Raw genomic sequence first — 17,814 nt, forward strand, 5'->3', positions numbered from 1 at the left:
TGGCACTAAGTGTGGATGAACCACAAGGACACAACATAATCAAACCAATTTCACACAGTATGGTGATGAGAAGATACTTGGATAGTCCAGCACAAGTCCAAATCTGTACTGCAAATAAGCATTTATGAGGACATAGAAGCAAGTCAAATTTATACTAAATAGTAATTTTTGTACTCCTTATGTAGTTATGTAAAATAACAGTCAGGATGGAGAAAGTAACTTGTCACAGAAGATATATGGAGAGCTGAGAAAGGAAACAAGTGGAAAAGGAAGCCTGGAACAAGGGTGACATAAGCTCCAGGGCCCTACAGACAGAATGAAATCTGTGTCTGTCCTTGGATGAGTGTGTATTTCAACATAACAAGGTGAATCCACACCTCTCACCTCTCAAAACCGAGAGCCTAAGGCAAAGTGCCCTGCTCGCCCCACAGTCTCCCTCAGGTGGCCTTGGCAAAGACTCAAAGACAGAATATATACCTGGGTACAAAAACTATTCTGCTCTACTTTACCTAGGGCTGAAGAAAATTTAGCAGGCAGACATAGAAATATGTTCTGGAACTGAGAATCTTTTAAACTGAAGAATAAACACGTGAAGGTAAGATTGTCTCTAAAGCCATTAAAAAGGACAAAATGCTTACAGGTGAGAGGTTTTCCAAAGCCTGCTGGGTACAGAAGTCATGCCATGCTTATTTTGAAAAAATTCAAATAAATAACTTTCAATGAAGAAGCAGAAGTTACCACTTTTTTTGTTGCCCAGGAAACGAATATGTTTTGTACTGGAAATTAAAATTCTACATCTGAATAAAGACTGGAGACTCCCAGCAGCTCCCAGCTGTCTCTGGATGTTGTGCTGACCAGGAATGTTTGAGTGCTGCCTTGTGTAGCATATCCTGTTCTGGGAATTTTTGGCACTACTATCAATTGTTGTGCTCACATCTGCACCTAAGCAAGTCACAGAGTGCCACTGAAAACCCACAGACCCTTCAGAAGAAACTTGCATTGCTGAGTAATGGCAACTTAAAAATGCTGAGTTTGTTATTAGTGATTTTCTTAATATCCAATTCAAAGAGGTAGTTTAAAGAGATTAATAAAATAGAATAAATGGAAAATCTGGCATAGGAAACAGCTATTTAACACAAAGTGATATTTACAATTACTAGTGAGAAAAAACTGGTGGAATATGTGGGTTGAAGGAAAATTTTATATAACAAAAAATTAAAATAATGCCACTGGGGGAAAATACGTAACCTACATAACACCAAAATACTATAGGAAGCAAGAAACTCCTTTATCTGTAAAGCCTAGAATGCAATAGTTTCTGCAAGGATACATACCCATCTGACACCCCACATTCCAGAACTCCTGAGGATTATAATTTGACGAGCTCATTCTTGTTCCCCTGGGGTAAATTCTTGTAATAAATCTTGTAGTATGTGAAATAAACTCTTTAGCTGATAAACAGAAGGATAAAATCTTGGTAAGAAAACCTTTGTTATTAAAGAAATACTATTTGAACAAATAATAAAAATACAGTAATTTGATCCAGCAATTTTTTTACACAATATTATGCCAATTTATTCTATTTTAACATCATTTTATTTTGAAATTTATTCATTTGTTCATTTAATAATTAATTTTTAAACCTTAATATTTTGTGTGTATTTGAATCTGACAGTATTTCTGTATAAAGAAATATATATTCTTTTGTAAGAAGTTCATTATCCAAAAACCATCCCTTCACTGAAATATTCTGTTTCTTCACCTTTTTGCAGGGTAAGCTTATGATTTCTACACTAAAGCCCACTGTATTCTCATGGGAAACGAGACACAGGAAACTGCACAAAAGTTTCCCCCTTCTATAATAGCTCAAAATGAAAAAAAAAAGGGGAAAAATTCATCTTTAGATGATCTTGGCTTGTTTGTTGTTTGGAGGTTTAAATAAAATGGCTAAATAATATTAAGACCAGAGAAGAGCACATTTTCAAAAGCCACTGAAATTCTTGTTATATAAGCCTCAGAAGATAACTATCATGTACATTGTTTTTCCTTCTGCTGGCAGTGTTCCCTCCTTTCTCATATGTAAGCATTGACTGCAGGGATGTGGGAAACTTCAGATGACTTCTATCTGCACGATTCCTTTTTAGTGATTAAACAAAAATCTACATTTCCAGGGTCATCTCTCTGATCTCCATTTTCCTCTCACCTCATTTTTTGTTTGTTTAGCGGTTTTGTTTGGTAGAGTTTGGTTTGCTTTGTTGTTTGGGGGTGGTTTTATTGAGGGGGAGGAGAGGTTCTAGAACTATTTTTATATCTCCTAGAGTGCTGGAGAAACCAAAGAGAGGACTCAGTGGCTGGAAAATCCTACTTTGTGACACTGTTCAGCATCATTCACCTCGCCAGCTGTTGCCCTGAAAACTAAAACCTTCTGATAATGTTTTCATAGTTTTAGTTACTTTCCCATGGAAGTTCTATAAACAGAAGTTGTTTATCACATTCCTTCTAAGAAACATCTTTTGATGGACGTTTCACACGACCAGTGTGCTTGGGAAAGTGTAACTTAGTTATCCAATCCCTGGTCATTGTTGAGAATCTATAAATACTGGAGTCAGAAAATAAAGTTCCTTCCTTCCTGTTCTACCACTGGAAAGTGTTCATGTGAATCATTTTGTGTCCTTTAGCAACAGCCAGCCACTGAATCACCTCCACAAAGTGAGTGGGCATGTGGCAGCCTTCATTGTCATTGTCACTGTCATGCTCGGTGATCTCTGCTTTTAACGCTCCCTCGGGGCTCTCTGCAGGCAGCTGGAGCTCAAACAGCAGAGGCTGCACCAAATGGAGCTGCTCCAGCCCAGAATGGTTTGGATAATTCAGTTTGGCTGGGATGGAAGGTCTGCTCCAGTGGAGCAAGCTGCCTGCTCTGGGGTTTATCCATCCCATTAATGAGGACTCTCTTATCTGCACTTGTCACCAAAGCCAGGCGACTGCCGAGCCAACTCCGCTCAGTTCTCAGCCCAGACATGGGGGTGGGGAGGGAGGTGGTGAAATTTATTCCACGCTTTTTCAAGTGCTGACTGCAATTCCTAAATTACTTGATGCAGAAAACAATGAATCGAAAGGCAGACGTACATTTTGTAGACTGTGTTAATATTTGTTCTTATAAAAATACACGGAATTAAAGCAAAGTTGAATTCCAGTTTTCCTCACAAAGCCAACAGAAATAAAAATATTATGCAAAGGACATATCTAAAACAGTGTTATACAAAGAACCAAATAAAATCAGACAGCAGGTGTTTCATGAAATTTTAACCCTTCAATGCCTAAGCAGTGAAGCAATCATAGCACCAATGTAACTTTTAACTGATTGACTCAAAAGAAATTACCTGAAGATCTTAAAAGTTTTTGTGCTGCACTCTCTTCAATTGAATTATTTTCATAACACTGCTGATGCTGCAGGGAATGCTCAAAGCTCACAAACTTCTGAGATTTGGTATAAACCACGAGGTCTGACAATGCAAGGGCAATCTTTCCCTTTCTCACCTAAACATCATCAGATGAATAATGGAATTTAAAAAGTCACAATGATGAGTATTTCATTATTATTAATATTAATAATTCAGAGAAACAATCATTTTGGATGCATAAAGCATGAAAAAACATGTCACAGTTAATGAATCTAATAAATATGACCTTTAATAGTGAGATCTGATCTACTGAGAGAAAACTGAGGTTATTGTGCCCACGTTTATCACAGTAATCATAGGGTGAGTGGAGAGATCCTTCCTAGCAGAATGTTCTTCTCGATAGCTTTACAGTTTTCCTGCTCCTAAGAGTGGTTTGCAAATAACATTATTTTTCATGGCTTTTAACATTGTTCCTTAAAAATATACCTCCAACTTTCTATTCATAAATATATAAAGTACTAGAAAAGACCAACAGAATAAACTCATCTATAAAATGTAGAATAACAGGAAAATATTACATTGCGCCAAGAAAATTAATCAAAGGCCTATTCCTTTAAGCATTGCCCTGAAGTTAGGAAAACTCTTTTCTTCTTGATTAAGGTTGAAAGTTCTCTCACCAAAATCTTAATTTAGTCTTGCTCAATTACCAAAATAAGCCAAAGTGACTGAAATTTTACCAGGATCTTCTCTCTTACAGAGAAGCACTGTGTGACCACTTCATTTTCCTCAGCATAACTTCTGAGCTAATTGGGGGCAGTAGCCAGCAGAGAGCTGCTGATGCTAATCATGTTTACATTCCATTAAAGCTTTTGAAGGCAAATTCTCATCCCACAAAATAATAGAGATTGCCTGCTCATGGCTCTTAAACTATGCAACGTTCAAGTGCATTAATTATTCTGGGGCTATGTCCCATGAGGACACCAGGAGTCTACTGCCATGGAAATCCTGAAAAATACAACTCTGGAGGCAGGCAAAGCCAGCAGCATCACTGGGGTATCTTGGCTGTGGATTCAAATGCTCTCCCACCCTCCCATAAAGCAATACAGTGGGACATCAAGGCAAATATTCCAACAGAGTGGGACCCTGGAAACCACTTTCTCTTCTGCCTGGGAAACATGAGCAGATCCTTTTTGTTGCTGCTGTTTAAGAGTCTGTGGAATTCATTCTAGTCCGTTACATGGTCCTACAAATATTCTTGAAACCTATTGTCTAGAGAGCTGGTCCTTCCTGGTCAGAGTCCATCCTTCCTCAGAATTTTTCCTTACTATTTCTCCATGTCAGTTGGAATGAGAAAGAAGAAAAAAACTTTCAAATCATATAAAAAAAAAGAGACACTGCTTCTCAGCGAGAGTGCTGGGCTCTGAGGAGCACTGCTGGTTTAGCCACATTCAGGCAATCAGAGCATGATGTGCAAGAGTGACTGGGTACACCAGGTGCTGCCTGACATCCTAAAAAAGCTGAACAAGGCAGTTTCAACCTTGATGAAGCAACAGATTTTCCGTGGTAGAGAATTATAGTTGGTTAAAAAAACTAAGTTCAACTTGACTTTCAAACACCAAATTTTTACACTTTTTTCAGAAATAAAGTTAAGTCTCTGCATGATAAATCTAAAAACACCTCTTCAGCTCCAGGTGCTGAAAAATGTTCCAGCACAACCAGGAATGTGCACCTAATTTAATGCAAAAAAATCCAGAACAGAAGAAAATAGGAGACTTTATCTATCTTAAAAATAGACTGGAAGACCTGGGGAAGAAATGGTTAACTCTGCCTGTTGTCATCAGGTACTGCTGTAAGTGTTCTCTATACATAGTTCCAGGAGAGCCATGGCACCAACAAAACACATCTTAAATCTACTGTGGGACCGAGAGCCTGGGACAAGCACAAGTTTTGAGAGAGGAAAATGCTGAAGTTCAAGATGGGAGCACAGGAAGGGGTTGATTTTTAGTTGGGTACTAAAATGTGGTCCAGTCTGACTTTTCTTATAAGAGCAGGAAAACTCTGAAACCTCGAGCTAAAAAATGTAATTTCCAAATGCACTGATCTTAGTAATTTTAAAGTTTTCTCTTTAAATTTTAAATTAAATTTAAAATATAAATTATTTTAAAATTACTTATTTATAACAACTTTTCAGTTTAGTCTCTATTTTAAGATAATCGAGTTTCTTTAAAAAAAAAAATCTGTGTGTTCTCTATATTCAATTGCAGCAAAAGTTACCTTTGGTTTTTTTTGAGGTGGGAGAGAAGGTCTATGATTTCTTCTTCTTCTGGTGGGACTCCTTGATGGCTGAAGAGGTAACGTGTCATCTGCGTCGTCATCCTCAGACTCAGATTCAGAGTCACTCAGTTCCTCTGTCTCACCACCATATTCAGCATCCATCCTGAGCAGACCTTCCTCATTTGTTCCAACTTTTTTATCTTTTATCAGAACTTTGAATTTTAATGCCTATAGAAAAGAGGTTGAACAATAGTAACTAGAATTACTTAGGTTTCCATCTCTTGGTGTTATTTAACCAATCTTCAAAGTTGTTTATTAAATATAATGATGTGAGGTTGCAAAATGAATTAAAATAGAGTGAGGCAGAAGCCAAAGCCAAAGAAACCAAACAGAATCTGGGGATCAATGTACACAACAGAATGAGCCTATCTAACACCATGACAGGAAAAAAGGCTCTCTGCCACAGGAACCCAGATGCTGAAACTATGAAAAGATAAAAGTAGGAAGCTAAGTAAGAGCCAAAAGTGATAGCCAGGCAAGACATAGAAGGTATATTTTTTTACTTATTTTTTTACTTCTATTTTAAGCCTAAATGTACTTCTATGTGTATATACACACTTAAAGATGTGTCTGCTATTCATTTGGAATGTTTTCATCTATCACTAAGCCTGCAGGAAATTTGTTATTTGATTAATGCCTTTGTGCATATCTCTCTGGTGTACCAAATGAAAACTTTTGTTGCAGCGGCCTCAGGGAGGCAAAGAGTTAACATTGTTCCACCCCAAACCCCTTGTGAAGGGCGGCCCAGGAGTTCTGATTGGGTTTGAGTCCCTGGGGGGTTCTCCCTTGCTGTGTTTCTAATGGTCCCTGACCCTGAACTCCACCCTCAAAGGTGTAAACCCTCGGGGGTTCTGTCCCTCAAAAACCCCTGCTGTGCCTCTGTTCGGGGCTCTCTGTTCTGGACCTGAGTTTGTTCTCATGCTGAATAAATGGTTTCATGAACGGGAGCCCGTCTCGTTGGTGTTTCATGCTGGTCCCCAGAACCCTGCTGCTTCCCTGGACAAGATCCTGAGGTTGCAGGCTGCAACAAATGGTGAGAGAATGCGTGGCATCCAGGAGAACAGCAGGAGCGGCTCCATGGACACCTCGTAAGTCCCCGGCTGATGGCTTGAGAGCCGGCGAGACCCCCGCCTTGGAAAGGAGGACTCGAGAGTACCTGGCAGGGAGACTGGGTTGAGAGTGCCTCGGGCATGGGGGAAGAAAAGGGATTACGGAGGTGGGGGAGCCGAGACCAGACGCTGGGACAAACACCTTACATCACCCAACGAGACGTATTATGGACGATTATATCAACATTATGGACGATTATGGACGGTATGGATCTTCCGGTGGGCTGTTTTTGTCTTCTGTGGAGTTCCTTTTTTGGTGTATACCTCCCTGTACCTTCCCCTTTCCTCTGTTCCTAAGGGCAGGACAAAGGGTGAAAAAAGCTAAGATGGCTCGGGGTTGCTGCCGTCTGCCCGCCGTTCCGTGTCCTCCTTCACCTCCTGTCTCTCCATATTCCCCGTTCCCTGGCCGGGAAAGCCTGTCCCGGCCTCCCCCCCCATCCCAAGATGGCGCCGGCCACGCGGTCTGGGATCCCTGGTTTCCCGCCTTGCTCCTTCTTTTCCGGTCCCAAACCTTCCCTTCCCGAACCTCCCAGTAACTCCTGCTTGGCCCCATCCCTTTGTTCGGTGCTCCACCCCTGGGGGCTGTGCTTTTCTATCGTGGGCAACACCTCCTCTGGGGAAATCGAAACTGTAACCGAGCTCCGAAAGCCAGTGTTTCACCCAGATCATCTAAAGGGGCGACGCCCACATGGGAGCCGGAGCCGAAGCTGGAGATCGAAGAATTCTGCCCCTCGTGAGAGGAGATCTAAGAGCTGCACCCTTCCTAACAAAGAATCCTAAACTGGAAGAGACTGAACAAAAAAAATATTATGTTTGTATTAAGTACCATCACCGTTTAATTTGCCCGGCGTGGTCCAAGGTTTAAGTGTTTCTTTTTAATTTTGTTTTTTTTCTGTTTGCCTAATGTGTTTTGTGATTGAGCTATTGGTGTCCCACAAAGCAAAGTGGGTGCTCTGTGGAAGAAGTGAGATTTTAAGGTGTATGTTTGGAAACATTTTAAGCTCCTAATTAAAATTTGAAAAAAAAAAAAAAAAAAAAATAAAAAAAAAAATAAAAAAGGAGCAGATGTTGCAGCGGCCTCAGGGAGGCAAAGAGTTAACATTGTTCCACCCCAAACCCCTTGTGAAGGGCGGCCCAGGAGTTCTGATTGGGTTTGAGTCCCTGGGGGGTTCTCCCTTGCTGTGTTTCTAATGGTCCCTGACCCTGAACTCCACCCTCAAAGGTGTAAACCCTCGGGGGTTCTGTCCCTCAAAAACCCCTGCTGTGCCTCTGTTCGGGGCTCTCTGTTCTGGACCTGAGTTTGTTCTCATGCTGAATAAATGGTTTCATGAACGGGAGCCCGTCTCGTTGGTGTTTCATGCTGGTCCCCAGAACCCTGCTGCTTCCCTGGACAAGATCCTGAGGTTGCAGGCTGCAACAAACTTTTGTTTATAACTTGTGTTATTTTACAGTAGAACCTTATGCTGGTCTTACCCGGCCAGGGAAACAAAAGTTTGGTGATTTTGCCTAAGCAGTTTCTCTATTTTTAAATGGACGTGTATCAACCTCCATAATATGTAATGTAAAGGGAGAAAAACATCATTGAATTATATTGATTCTAACAGCATGGCTTTCATCTATGGAACAGAATCCTATGAGTATATATTTCACTTCAATTTACAAAACTATATTAATAGTAAAGCTTCTATTATGCAGCAGTACATCTGTACACAGGAGCTGTCAGGGAGTAACAGGACTTACTGTCACTCTTGAATAAAGTGATCCACAACAATGTTCTTTGAATTTCCTATGCTCTAGTGGAAAGGAAGATTACACTACTGGGAGTGTGGCGGGAAGAGGGAACAAAAAAATTCACAATAAATGAAAGGTAACTGAAATGCTGTGTTTTAAGGTATCCACGAAGTAAATATGAAAGGTATGGATAACAGAAATATATAAAGCCAAAGTTTTTTAGTAGAAACCAGAGCCATAGGCAAGGATAGAGACATTCCATTTATTTCCATTGCAAGCTCCATTGCTCATAATCCCCCTATCGCTTCAGATCTCGTGTTGGTAGTTTGCCAGGGTGCCAGTGGAATGAGACATCCTATGCCCAATATCTATCAATGCCATGCTGCTGGAAGGTTTGATTAGTCTCTCTGCACTGGTGACTCAGGATAAGGATGCCCTTTAACATTGCCTTCATTTCTTATTAATGCACTCTTTTTTTTATTTTTCTCTGGTATTTTTAGAAGAGTTTTAATATGATTAATGCTACTCATGTTTTTTAAGAGTTCTGAATTTTGCTTTGCATGTTCACATTTCCCAGTATCTAAAAGCAATTCTATCCACTTTTGATCTTGTATTTTGTTATTCATGGGAAGACTTCATTCTACAAATAAAAAAAAAATAAAATAAAATAAAAAAAGACCTGGTATACAAGGGAAGAAAAAACTATCTATGGTTACATTACTGCCTCCTATATGCAAACATAACTTTAAGTAAAAAAAGACAATAGTGTGTGTGTGTAATGATATAAAAATGGGTCATGGTGTCAATCAGTCTCTAAAATTCTGTTTGCGAGCTGTTAGCAAAAACATAAACATCCTGAGGTAGGAGAAGTTTTTTAAGGTTTGCTTTGTTTTCTACAAAGATAACATTCTAAAATCATGGTTCTTTTCAGAAACAGTTACAAAAATACTCCAGAGAATTTGCTATTTTTTGGCCAGAAGCAAATGACAATAATAGTTACCCCCAATCACTGAAAGTGAAACACAGAGTGAAAAAATGGCATAGGCTTTTGTCTGAACTTCACACATCTTCAAAAAAACTTATAACAAATATATGGTTACAAATTCAGTGACTGTGTGAAATCTGAGTTCTTTAATTGGTAATCAGCACTGCTAAGCATGTGACACCTTCTTCTCTACATGTCCAGGTCTTCTAAGAGAGCTGAAAAGCCTTTTAATGAGCTGAAAGTCTGAGCATTCACTATAACTTCTCCTTTCTAGTTTTATTATGAAAGGCAAAATATGTTAAAAATACATTTGCTGTTTACTTCTATAAAAACTGCAAGCATACTAAAAAATTCAAATATGTAAAACATCATAGGACCTCCCTAGAGCATAGTGGGACTTCAAGACTGGCATAAGCAAAAACCTCGAAGTGCAATCAACTGGAACAAATATTTACATAATTAAATGAACAAAACCTTTTTCTTGTGCATTCTGGTTAATGGGATGTATAACACAAATCAGCTGAAGTAATGCCAAGTTTCCAAGATAAAAATCACAAGCACTTTGGATCGGGCAAACCCACCTATTGATGACTACAATTAATGTGAAAATTCAGTGCCCAGAAATGTAAGGAACAAACCCTGGGTTTGAGACAGAAGTATTAAAGACAGAATAGCTTCTCCTGTTTAAATTGAGCTTGTTCTCCCTTCTTCTCTCCTGACCAGCTGTAGGTGCTCAGTTAGAGGAATATCAAGCCTTGAAAATCTTGCTAAGTAACAAAGTTAAAATCTCTTCTGAGTTTTACATAATATTCTATTTCAAGAATGATACTGCTGCCTTAAATACTGATATAGGGTTAAGATACAACACCTCCTGTGAAGTCTGACACAGGGAAAGGTTTTGAGACAATGACAAGATTTGTTAAGTACAACTGTTAAAAAAACCCAACACCAGCTATCTTTAACGAATCACACTTAGTGAAGTGTGAATGGATGTCTTTGTGGCAGCCTTATAAATCGCAGTTATCATCTACAGATACTTTATATCAATACTGTATACTTATTATACAGATATTTTTAATCAATACCACCAGCAAGGTCTGAGCTCTAGGCAAACAAATATTAATTATATCAGGAGCAGCATTTTAGCTACCTCATAGCAAGTTTTCCTACAACACATTTACCCAGTGAGAAGCACCCTACCCTGAAAATTCCATTTCTGTGTTGTGCTCTGTAGTAGACTTCAGGTAAGTCTACTTACCTTAAGTCTACTTAAGGATAAATAGCTGTGCTATAGCTGAAACTATATTCTACATGGGCAACTAAATCTCTGGATGCATTGGAAATAAGTCCAGATGATTGCAGAGAAAGATGGTTACAGGTTGGCTCAGAGTCTTCATTGCACAGATTCCTTACCAAAGTTCAATGGTCCAAGACGATGCCTTACCAAACAAACCACATGATTTTTATACACCAAATAAGCCATTGACCCAAGACCTACCTGGGTAATGATATAAAATATGGCAATGTCTTGTTTTTAGTTACCTCCTGAAGTCGCTTTACAATGCAAAGAAGCTATTAACAGATAATGACTGTCACATGTTTACCACATTTCTGGGAAAATCATGTTCCCTCAAGAGTGCAATGCCTAAAAATAGTGAAGGAATTAGATGAGTCTTCTGTATGTACTCACTACAGCCTAGAGATTCCAGATATTTTATGAGAAACAGTATGGATTTTTTTATTATTATTTTTGAGGTCATCACCAAGACATACCACATTCTCTTTTTTTTTTTTTCATATTTTTTGTAAAGAATAGATGCCATAGACTGATCGAAAGGCATAAGAGTGACTAGAAACATTTTGACTTGCTAAGAAACAAAAGTATTTCTGATGCAAAGACTTGGTCAAGACATTTGCATATGTGAATGTGTTGGTCAAAATAAATAGGAATTAATCTCATAAATGAAGCAACAGAATTAGATGTGCTTAATCTTGAATTTCTCACTGAAAACACTCACTGTGTAGAGAAAGCTCTCCTTTTTATACTGAGTAGATAAAGGTGAAGAAAAGTGTGAAGGATGAGTCCTGGCTTATGGAGTTAGCTGGTTTTCCCCATAATAGCAGAATTTAAAATATCCATAGCCCATGAAGTTGTACTGGAGACCTTCTATTGATCTTTCTCAAGGATCTCATTAAACAGATCCTTTTATTTGGACACCACAGGTTTAACAACCATAGGGAAGCCTTGGCAATCCTGGCCAGAAATGCTTCTGAGACATCACAATGCAGTAATTGATCTTGCAGCTGTGTGGTAAACATTAAAGAGAACTTGTAAAATCACAGTAGTTGCCACTTCACTTTCAGTTAATCACACAGCAATATCTCATTCCAACTTTGTGACAGGAAACCTGCAAATAATAAAAGATTCCTAACTATCTGATATATCTATCCTGTCAGCAGTGTAAGGCAGTTCAATGCTCTACAATGCAAAATAATTGAGGAACAAACTTTCATCAAAGCATCAATGTGCTTACATTCTTTTCTGTGTTATATTGGATGCCCACATGCTCCTTTCAATTGCTGTCAGATCTCTTGAGAGGAAGAACACAGCAGGGTAAGTAAAACCTTATCTCTTCTAGCATCCTGATATTTTCTAAGTTCATCTACAAATTGCTGCATAAGGCACTTCATTCCTTCACTTTCTATCAGCACATCACCACGAGTGCTGGTACAACCAGCAGAGATGTCTGGCGCCCGTCACTGATGTCAAATCTAATTTAATGCAGGACCTGACTCAAAGGACCTGTTATTCCAGTGAAGATTAGAGGGAGTTCATGAAGTCTCTTTAGAAGCACCATGATGGCCAAGACTGGGAGCAGAGAATTGTATCAGGTCTGTCGCTTTGGGTGGCAAAACATCTTCTTGGGAAAGAGATGGGACAGGTGAAGCTTAAAAGCAGCCTCAGTTTCTCATGGGATAAAGTTTGTGGGAAAGAAAGAAGTAGTGCAAAAGTCTTCTCCTTCCTCCATATGTAGAGGAGGAATTGTGTGCTGAGATGCCACAGAATACAGGAATTGCAGGGAATTAATAATATCAATATAGTCAGATGGAAGTGTGAATATATGACTGAAGGCAAAGAATTAAAAAACCTTTAGTCCTGAAATTTTCTGGGGTTTGTTTTTCAGATGAAGCAAGTGTTGGGAAAAGCAGAGAGAGGAAGTGTTCAGTGATCCTCCGCTTTTATTTCCTGCGCCTCCATGTGATTTTCACTTAGAATTACAATGGTAGGAGACATCATTGCAAGGTGGTCCAAGGAACCACCTAAGAGTGGGCGTGTTCCTCATTTTAACCTCCTTCCACACACACACAATCATCTCAGTTGACAAAGGTATAGTTCAAGACCTACTTAAAGAAAGAAGTAGAAGATTGACCATATAAAAGAAAATTATTTCGATGGAAGCCTCCAAAACTCCAAAACCTAAAAGGAACCTGTAGTTGTCTAATGTTTCTTTGAAGTGTTTGGAGAAACTATGTGATTTCCCACTTCATGTACCCACAAAATAACCATTCAATTCTGATCTTGAAGAACACTGAGGTGGCTTTTTCCCTTTTCTTGCTAATGCTCCATCTTGAAAAAAGTGGACCAACAACTTATATAGGTGACAGCTTTTTTCTTTTTCACACTAACTGAGGATCCTTCCAACAAAGAGCATTTCAAATTCATCATTTGTGGTTCTGTAACATCTCTTTTGCACAGCTTGAGTAAAGCAGTCTGAAGACTAAATTCAGAATTTGGTTTTCTCAAATGACAATGAATTTACCCAGGCCTTGAAAATGCACAAGGTCCCAAGCTTTAAAGATGTGATGTCACTAAACTCCTTTTTTGGCTCTTCAAAAAGATGCCAGCCAAAGTCAAGCTTATAACTGAACTTACAAATTCAGTCATAGCTACATATTTCCATTGCTAAGTAAAGTCCTACTGACTTTTCTTACATGCATGATCAGAAAACCTAGGAGAAACAGAGAAGATCCTCATTTGTGTTCATTCTCAAGATAATAATTTTCTGAATTAAAACTTTTGTAATCAGGTGACGACAGTGGCGTTATTTAGGTAATCCTTACACCTTGCACAGATGGGAAATATGTCTCACAATACTTTAATATGTTAAAAGCTCAGGAGAATTAATCTCAGCTGACAGCATTTCCATACACAGACCCAGCAATCCATTTTCAGGCAAAACTCTACAGAGCTGACTCATGAAAACTCTAAGCTGTGGAAATATGAAGTATGAACTCCCTGTATCACAGTAACCATATGCTAAGGGACATATATCATAGAAATTAATATTTTTAAGTGTGTGATTCAGTGATTCCATTTCACTGATTTTGTGCTTGCTTCAGAGGACATATGATCCTTGCACATCTCCTACACTGAATCCAGCTGTGATTTGAGAAGCTTTACAACAAGCCCTCCTGTTTGATAGAGTTTAGATTTTTTCCTAATTGAAAAAACAGTTTTCAAGGCTTCAAAATTATGTTGGAAACCATGATGCAAAAAAATATATTGCTACAATAAGAAAAAAAAAGGGTGGAGAAACGTGAACATTAAATATTACAACATTGTTATGGAAATATAAGAGTGCGGTAATACTTCAGCACATCTTCTTGCACAGATCACTTCAAAAATATTTTTCCTTGAGAAATCCTTAAAAAATTATTTTAAACACCTTTTGTGTGTTGTTTTTCCTTATGACAGTGCTTCCTTCCCACATTTTCATTTGCATTTTTTTAGCTACTGTAAAAACACAAGGAATAAAATATGGCTATACTGGCAACAGCGAGAAGCTGAAATAAGTATTTTGTATGTGTGCACGTATTTGTGCTACAAAAGACTTGAAAAAAGTTTTTGTCCTTGAAAGAAAATTATGTGCAAAGACTGGAACAAAGGAAATGTATTTGTTTTAGTTTGCAATAAAATTTTCAACACCCATCTAATTGCCTTTTCTGACTTCATGTCCCAGGGGTCTCGGGCCATCCGCTGAGAAACGCTGTCTGAGGGAGAAACACACTGAGAAAGAGAATGGCTTTGCAGTAGCAGAGGACCAAAAAAAACCTCCATCATCACTGTTATTGACAAAAAATGTAGGCTCAGGTTTCCATTTCAATAACATGTTTAAATTTCAGGAATTTCCTTCAATTTAAGCAACAAAAAAATAAATCAGCAGATAACAGATATATTTTCATGTGTTTTTTTGGTGCAGTTTAAATATTTTTAAATTTTAAATTTTAAATACTACCTGAAGTCTATTTCTGACACCAGATGTGATCCATAAATTCAGTCCCAGAGGACTGAAAAAAAAAAATAATGAAGAACTCTGTCGCTGCCCGCTCGGCCCCTTTTGCCTCGGCTAGCTGTGGCCGATGTCAGCGGCAGGAGTGGGGAACCAGGCTAGCACTGCGAGGCTCAACCTGGAACCTCCAGAGCTCCTCTGCGCTCTGGCGTTGTGGCTCACAGGGCGACACGGGTTGTGGCGAAGGGAGAAAGAGTGCTCAGGCTCTCCCGATTTCCCAGGAACAAGTTTATTCCAACAGGTGCAGGGCTGGGATCACAGGGGAGAGGTCTGAGCCGAGACCCTGGGCACCCCCATGTGCCAGGTTTTAAGGACCGTGGGCGGCTCGTATGGTGACCAATGGGACAACAGCAACAGAGGGGTTATGGGTGGGGATTACAATATGCAGGACCAATGGTAAGGACCCGGGGGAGGGAAAGCAACTGTACAATCAATGGGGCGTCGAGGAAGGGATGATAGGCAAGGAAAGAACTGGAACAAAAGGTGGGGGTTCACATAGATTGATAGGGCTTAGGGGCAGGATTGGGGTGATGGATGGGGAACAATCTGGAAAAATGGGAAGGGTTTACAACGATGGGCAACTGGGGACAAACCATTCTTTATGACAGGGGAGCAACTGGGGTAAACCACCTCTGAACTTAATAAAACCAAGCAAATGGGCGGCAACAGAACTCCACCATTTTTTTCATTTCTTTCATAGAGAAAAATGAAAAGTTATTACCTCAGGAGAAGGCAGTTCAGTCATATCTACTGCACCACCAATTGGTGTAGTGAGAAGTTTGTCACCTAGAATACTTTTCAAGCAGTCTGCCATTACTTCCTGCTGTTTAGGGCTGCAGTGGTTCTCCAGAGACAGTATAACTGGATAGGCAGATAACTGGAAATATAATTTTAGGATTTTATTATTAATAAATAAAAATATGAATAATTGCTTTTCCAAAATATCTTACAAAAGTCCCCTTGGCCATCTGTATTTACATTCATTTTCAAAAACTTCAGAATATAGATCACTTGTTCCAGGTTAGTAACACAATAAAACAGGTAACATTTGTGGAAAAAAGAAAGCACAATTGAAGAAGAAAAAAGAAATGCACCTTCAGAAAGTTAAAACAGAGCTAGACATATATGAAAAAAGGACTGCTTTGTTTTGGTTTTAAAAGCTAAAATCAGATTCTAAAATTAAAATTGAAAGCATAAATCAGAATTAAATGTCTTTTGCTTTAGTTTATGACAGATTTTTTGACTACTTTTCAAATAGTCTATCAAGACTCTGATAGTCTCCCCAAAGCTTGTTCAGAAATGATTTCCTTTACATGAACAAGCTATGGATATTTTTTATTTTTGATAATACCACAAACTTTTCTAGGGACAGTATACACTTTTCTCATCACACTACTCAAGCAAGGGTAATTGAGTAAAAATTAAAGCTAAAAGGTGAAAAAGAGAAAATTAGTAAAAATTAGAGAAGAACTCAAAAGAAATGCATCCATCTAGACTTATAAGTAAATCTCATAAGTTGCCAATAATACTGGTGGATACCAAAAATATAGTCTGAATGAAATCTTTGCTCAGGCAGAGCCTAAATTGTCCATAAGGAAAACACCATTTTATGTTTTTCCTGTCTTTACATTTGTCTCCTGAGCACTTGCTATTGACTTTTAAGAGAAGCAAAGCTCAGCCTACGTGGACAGCTGGTACCAACCATGACCTGTTGTGATTTTATCATCTCATTGGCACTTGGGCTTGAGAACTGAAGTTTGAATTAGAGTTAAGCACAATATGCTGTGTGTTAGCAAGAAGAGGAAAGTTTTATCCAGTGGGTTTTGAAAAACAGTGGAATAAAATCATGTTTTTAATTTCACTTTTAAAATCAGAGATTAATTAAGTTTTATATAGAAAACAGAAAAAAACCACAGCTTTGATTAACACTGAGAAGGCTATAAATACATATGCATGAAAATCCACATAAATTTATGATCGTGGATGTATATATTCACACACATAATGCTGGCCTGATTCTGAGATTTATCTTAATTGTCATTCAGCACTTCCTTTGAGCAGGAGTTTCACCAGAAGCTTATACAAAAGCCTGAGACGGTGCAAAAACTCTCCAGATTTCAGTGTTTTTCTAGAGATAGGTAAAAGGAACTTTGCTCTGATGGGTCACCTGACCAAAAAACATCAGTAGCTGCTAACATTTATCAGTGTCAACATTCAAAATCAAAAGAGAGGAAATGGAAAACACAGTCTCAAACTCATCTATTATCTAATATTTTTGTCTATTTTATAAATTCACACAGAGGATACAAGACAGACTCATAGCAGCAGAAGAGTAAGTGACAAAAAAACCTTTAAGGGATATAAAGAAGGAGGAAAACATCAGAAAAAATCTGAACTAGGTCTTCAATATAGATTCAGTCCTTGTTTAAATTATGTCAGGTGAGAATTCCACCTAACAAGCTGAGTGAGATCACCTGAATCCTTTGCACTAAGTTTGGTTTATATTCATTATCAGGAAAAATGATTATGATTCCTTTAAAAAGATTTTAAAATACTTTAAGAACAAATAGCACAATTGCTCTGCAATTAATTTTTAAAATACCCATTGCCACAGTCTCTGTTGCATTTTTTTTTACCCTGGAGAATTTACAAGAGCCATGTCCCCACTTAGTTAAAGCCACCATCCCATTCTAACCAACTCATGTATACACACACAGATCTGTACGTACCATAAATGCATACTTGTCAATCACATGAATTACAGAGCGAAATGGAATTTTGCTTGTTAAAGCGTGACCATGATACACAATAGGTTCATTGTTGGTGCCATCCCAGCAGTCAATCTCCAGGCAACGGCATCCTTTTAACAGAGCACTTCAGAAGAACAAGAGAAACAATTTTGC

General features: G+C 38.5%; 1 protein-coding gene across 1 annotated transcript in view; it reads right to left on the minus strand.

Annotated features, from left to right (window-relative positions):
• The window catches only part of LOC131586073 (1-phosphatidylinositol 4,5-bisphosphate phosphodiesterase zeta-1-like), a 50,928-nt gene that overhangs the window by 19,092 nt on the left and 14,022 nt on the right, over window positions 1–17,814 (minus strand). Inside the window, exons 5-9 of the mRNA XM_058852811.1 lie at window positions 17,641–17,785; window positions 15,633–15,788; window positions 5,676–5,903; window positions 3,381–3,537; window positions 1,335–1,451 (exon numbers count right to left, since the gene is read on the minus strand). Of these exons, the coding sequence (XP_058708794.1) occupies window positions 1,335–1,451; window positions 3,381–3,537; window positions 5,676–5,903; window positions 15,633–15,788; window positions 17,641–17,785 (803 nt within the window). The remainder of the gene's footprint in view (window positions 1–1,334; window positions 1,452–3,380; window positions 3,538–5,675; window positions 5,904–15,632; window positions 15,789–17,640; window positions 17,786–17,814) is intronic.

The sequence above is a fragment of the Poecile atricapillus genome, chromosome 18 (assembly GCF_030490865.1).
Source record: "Poecile atricapillus isolate bPoeAtr1 chromosome 18, bPoeAtr1.hap1, whole genome shotgun sequence".
Classification (NCBI taxonomy): Eukaryota; Metazoa; Chordata; class Aves; order Passeriformes; family Paridae; genus Poecile; species Poecile atricapillus.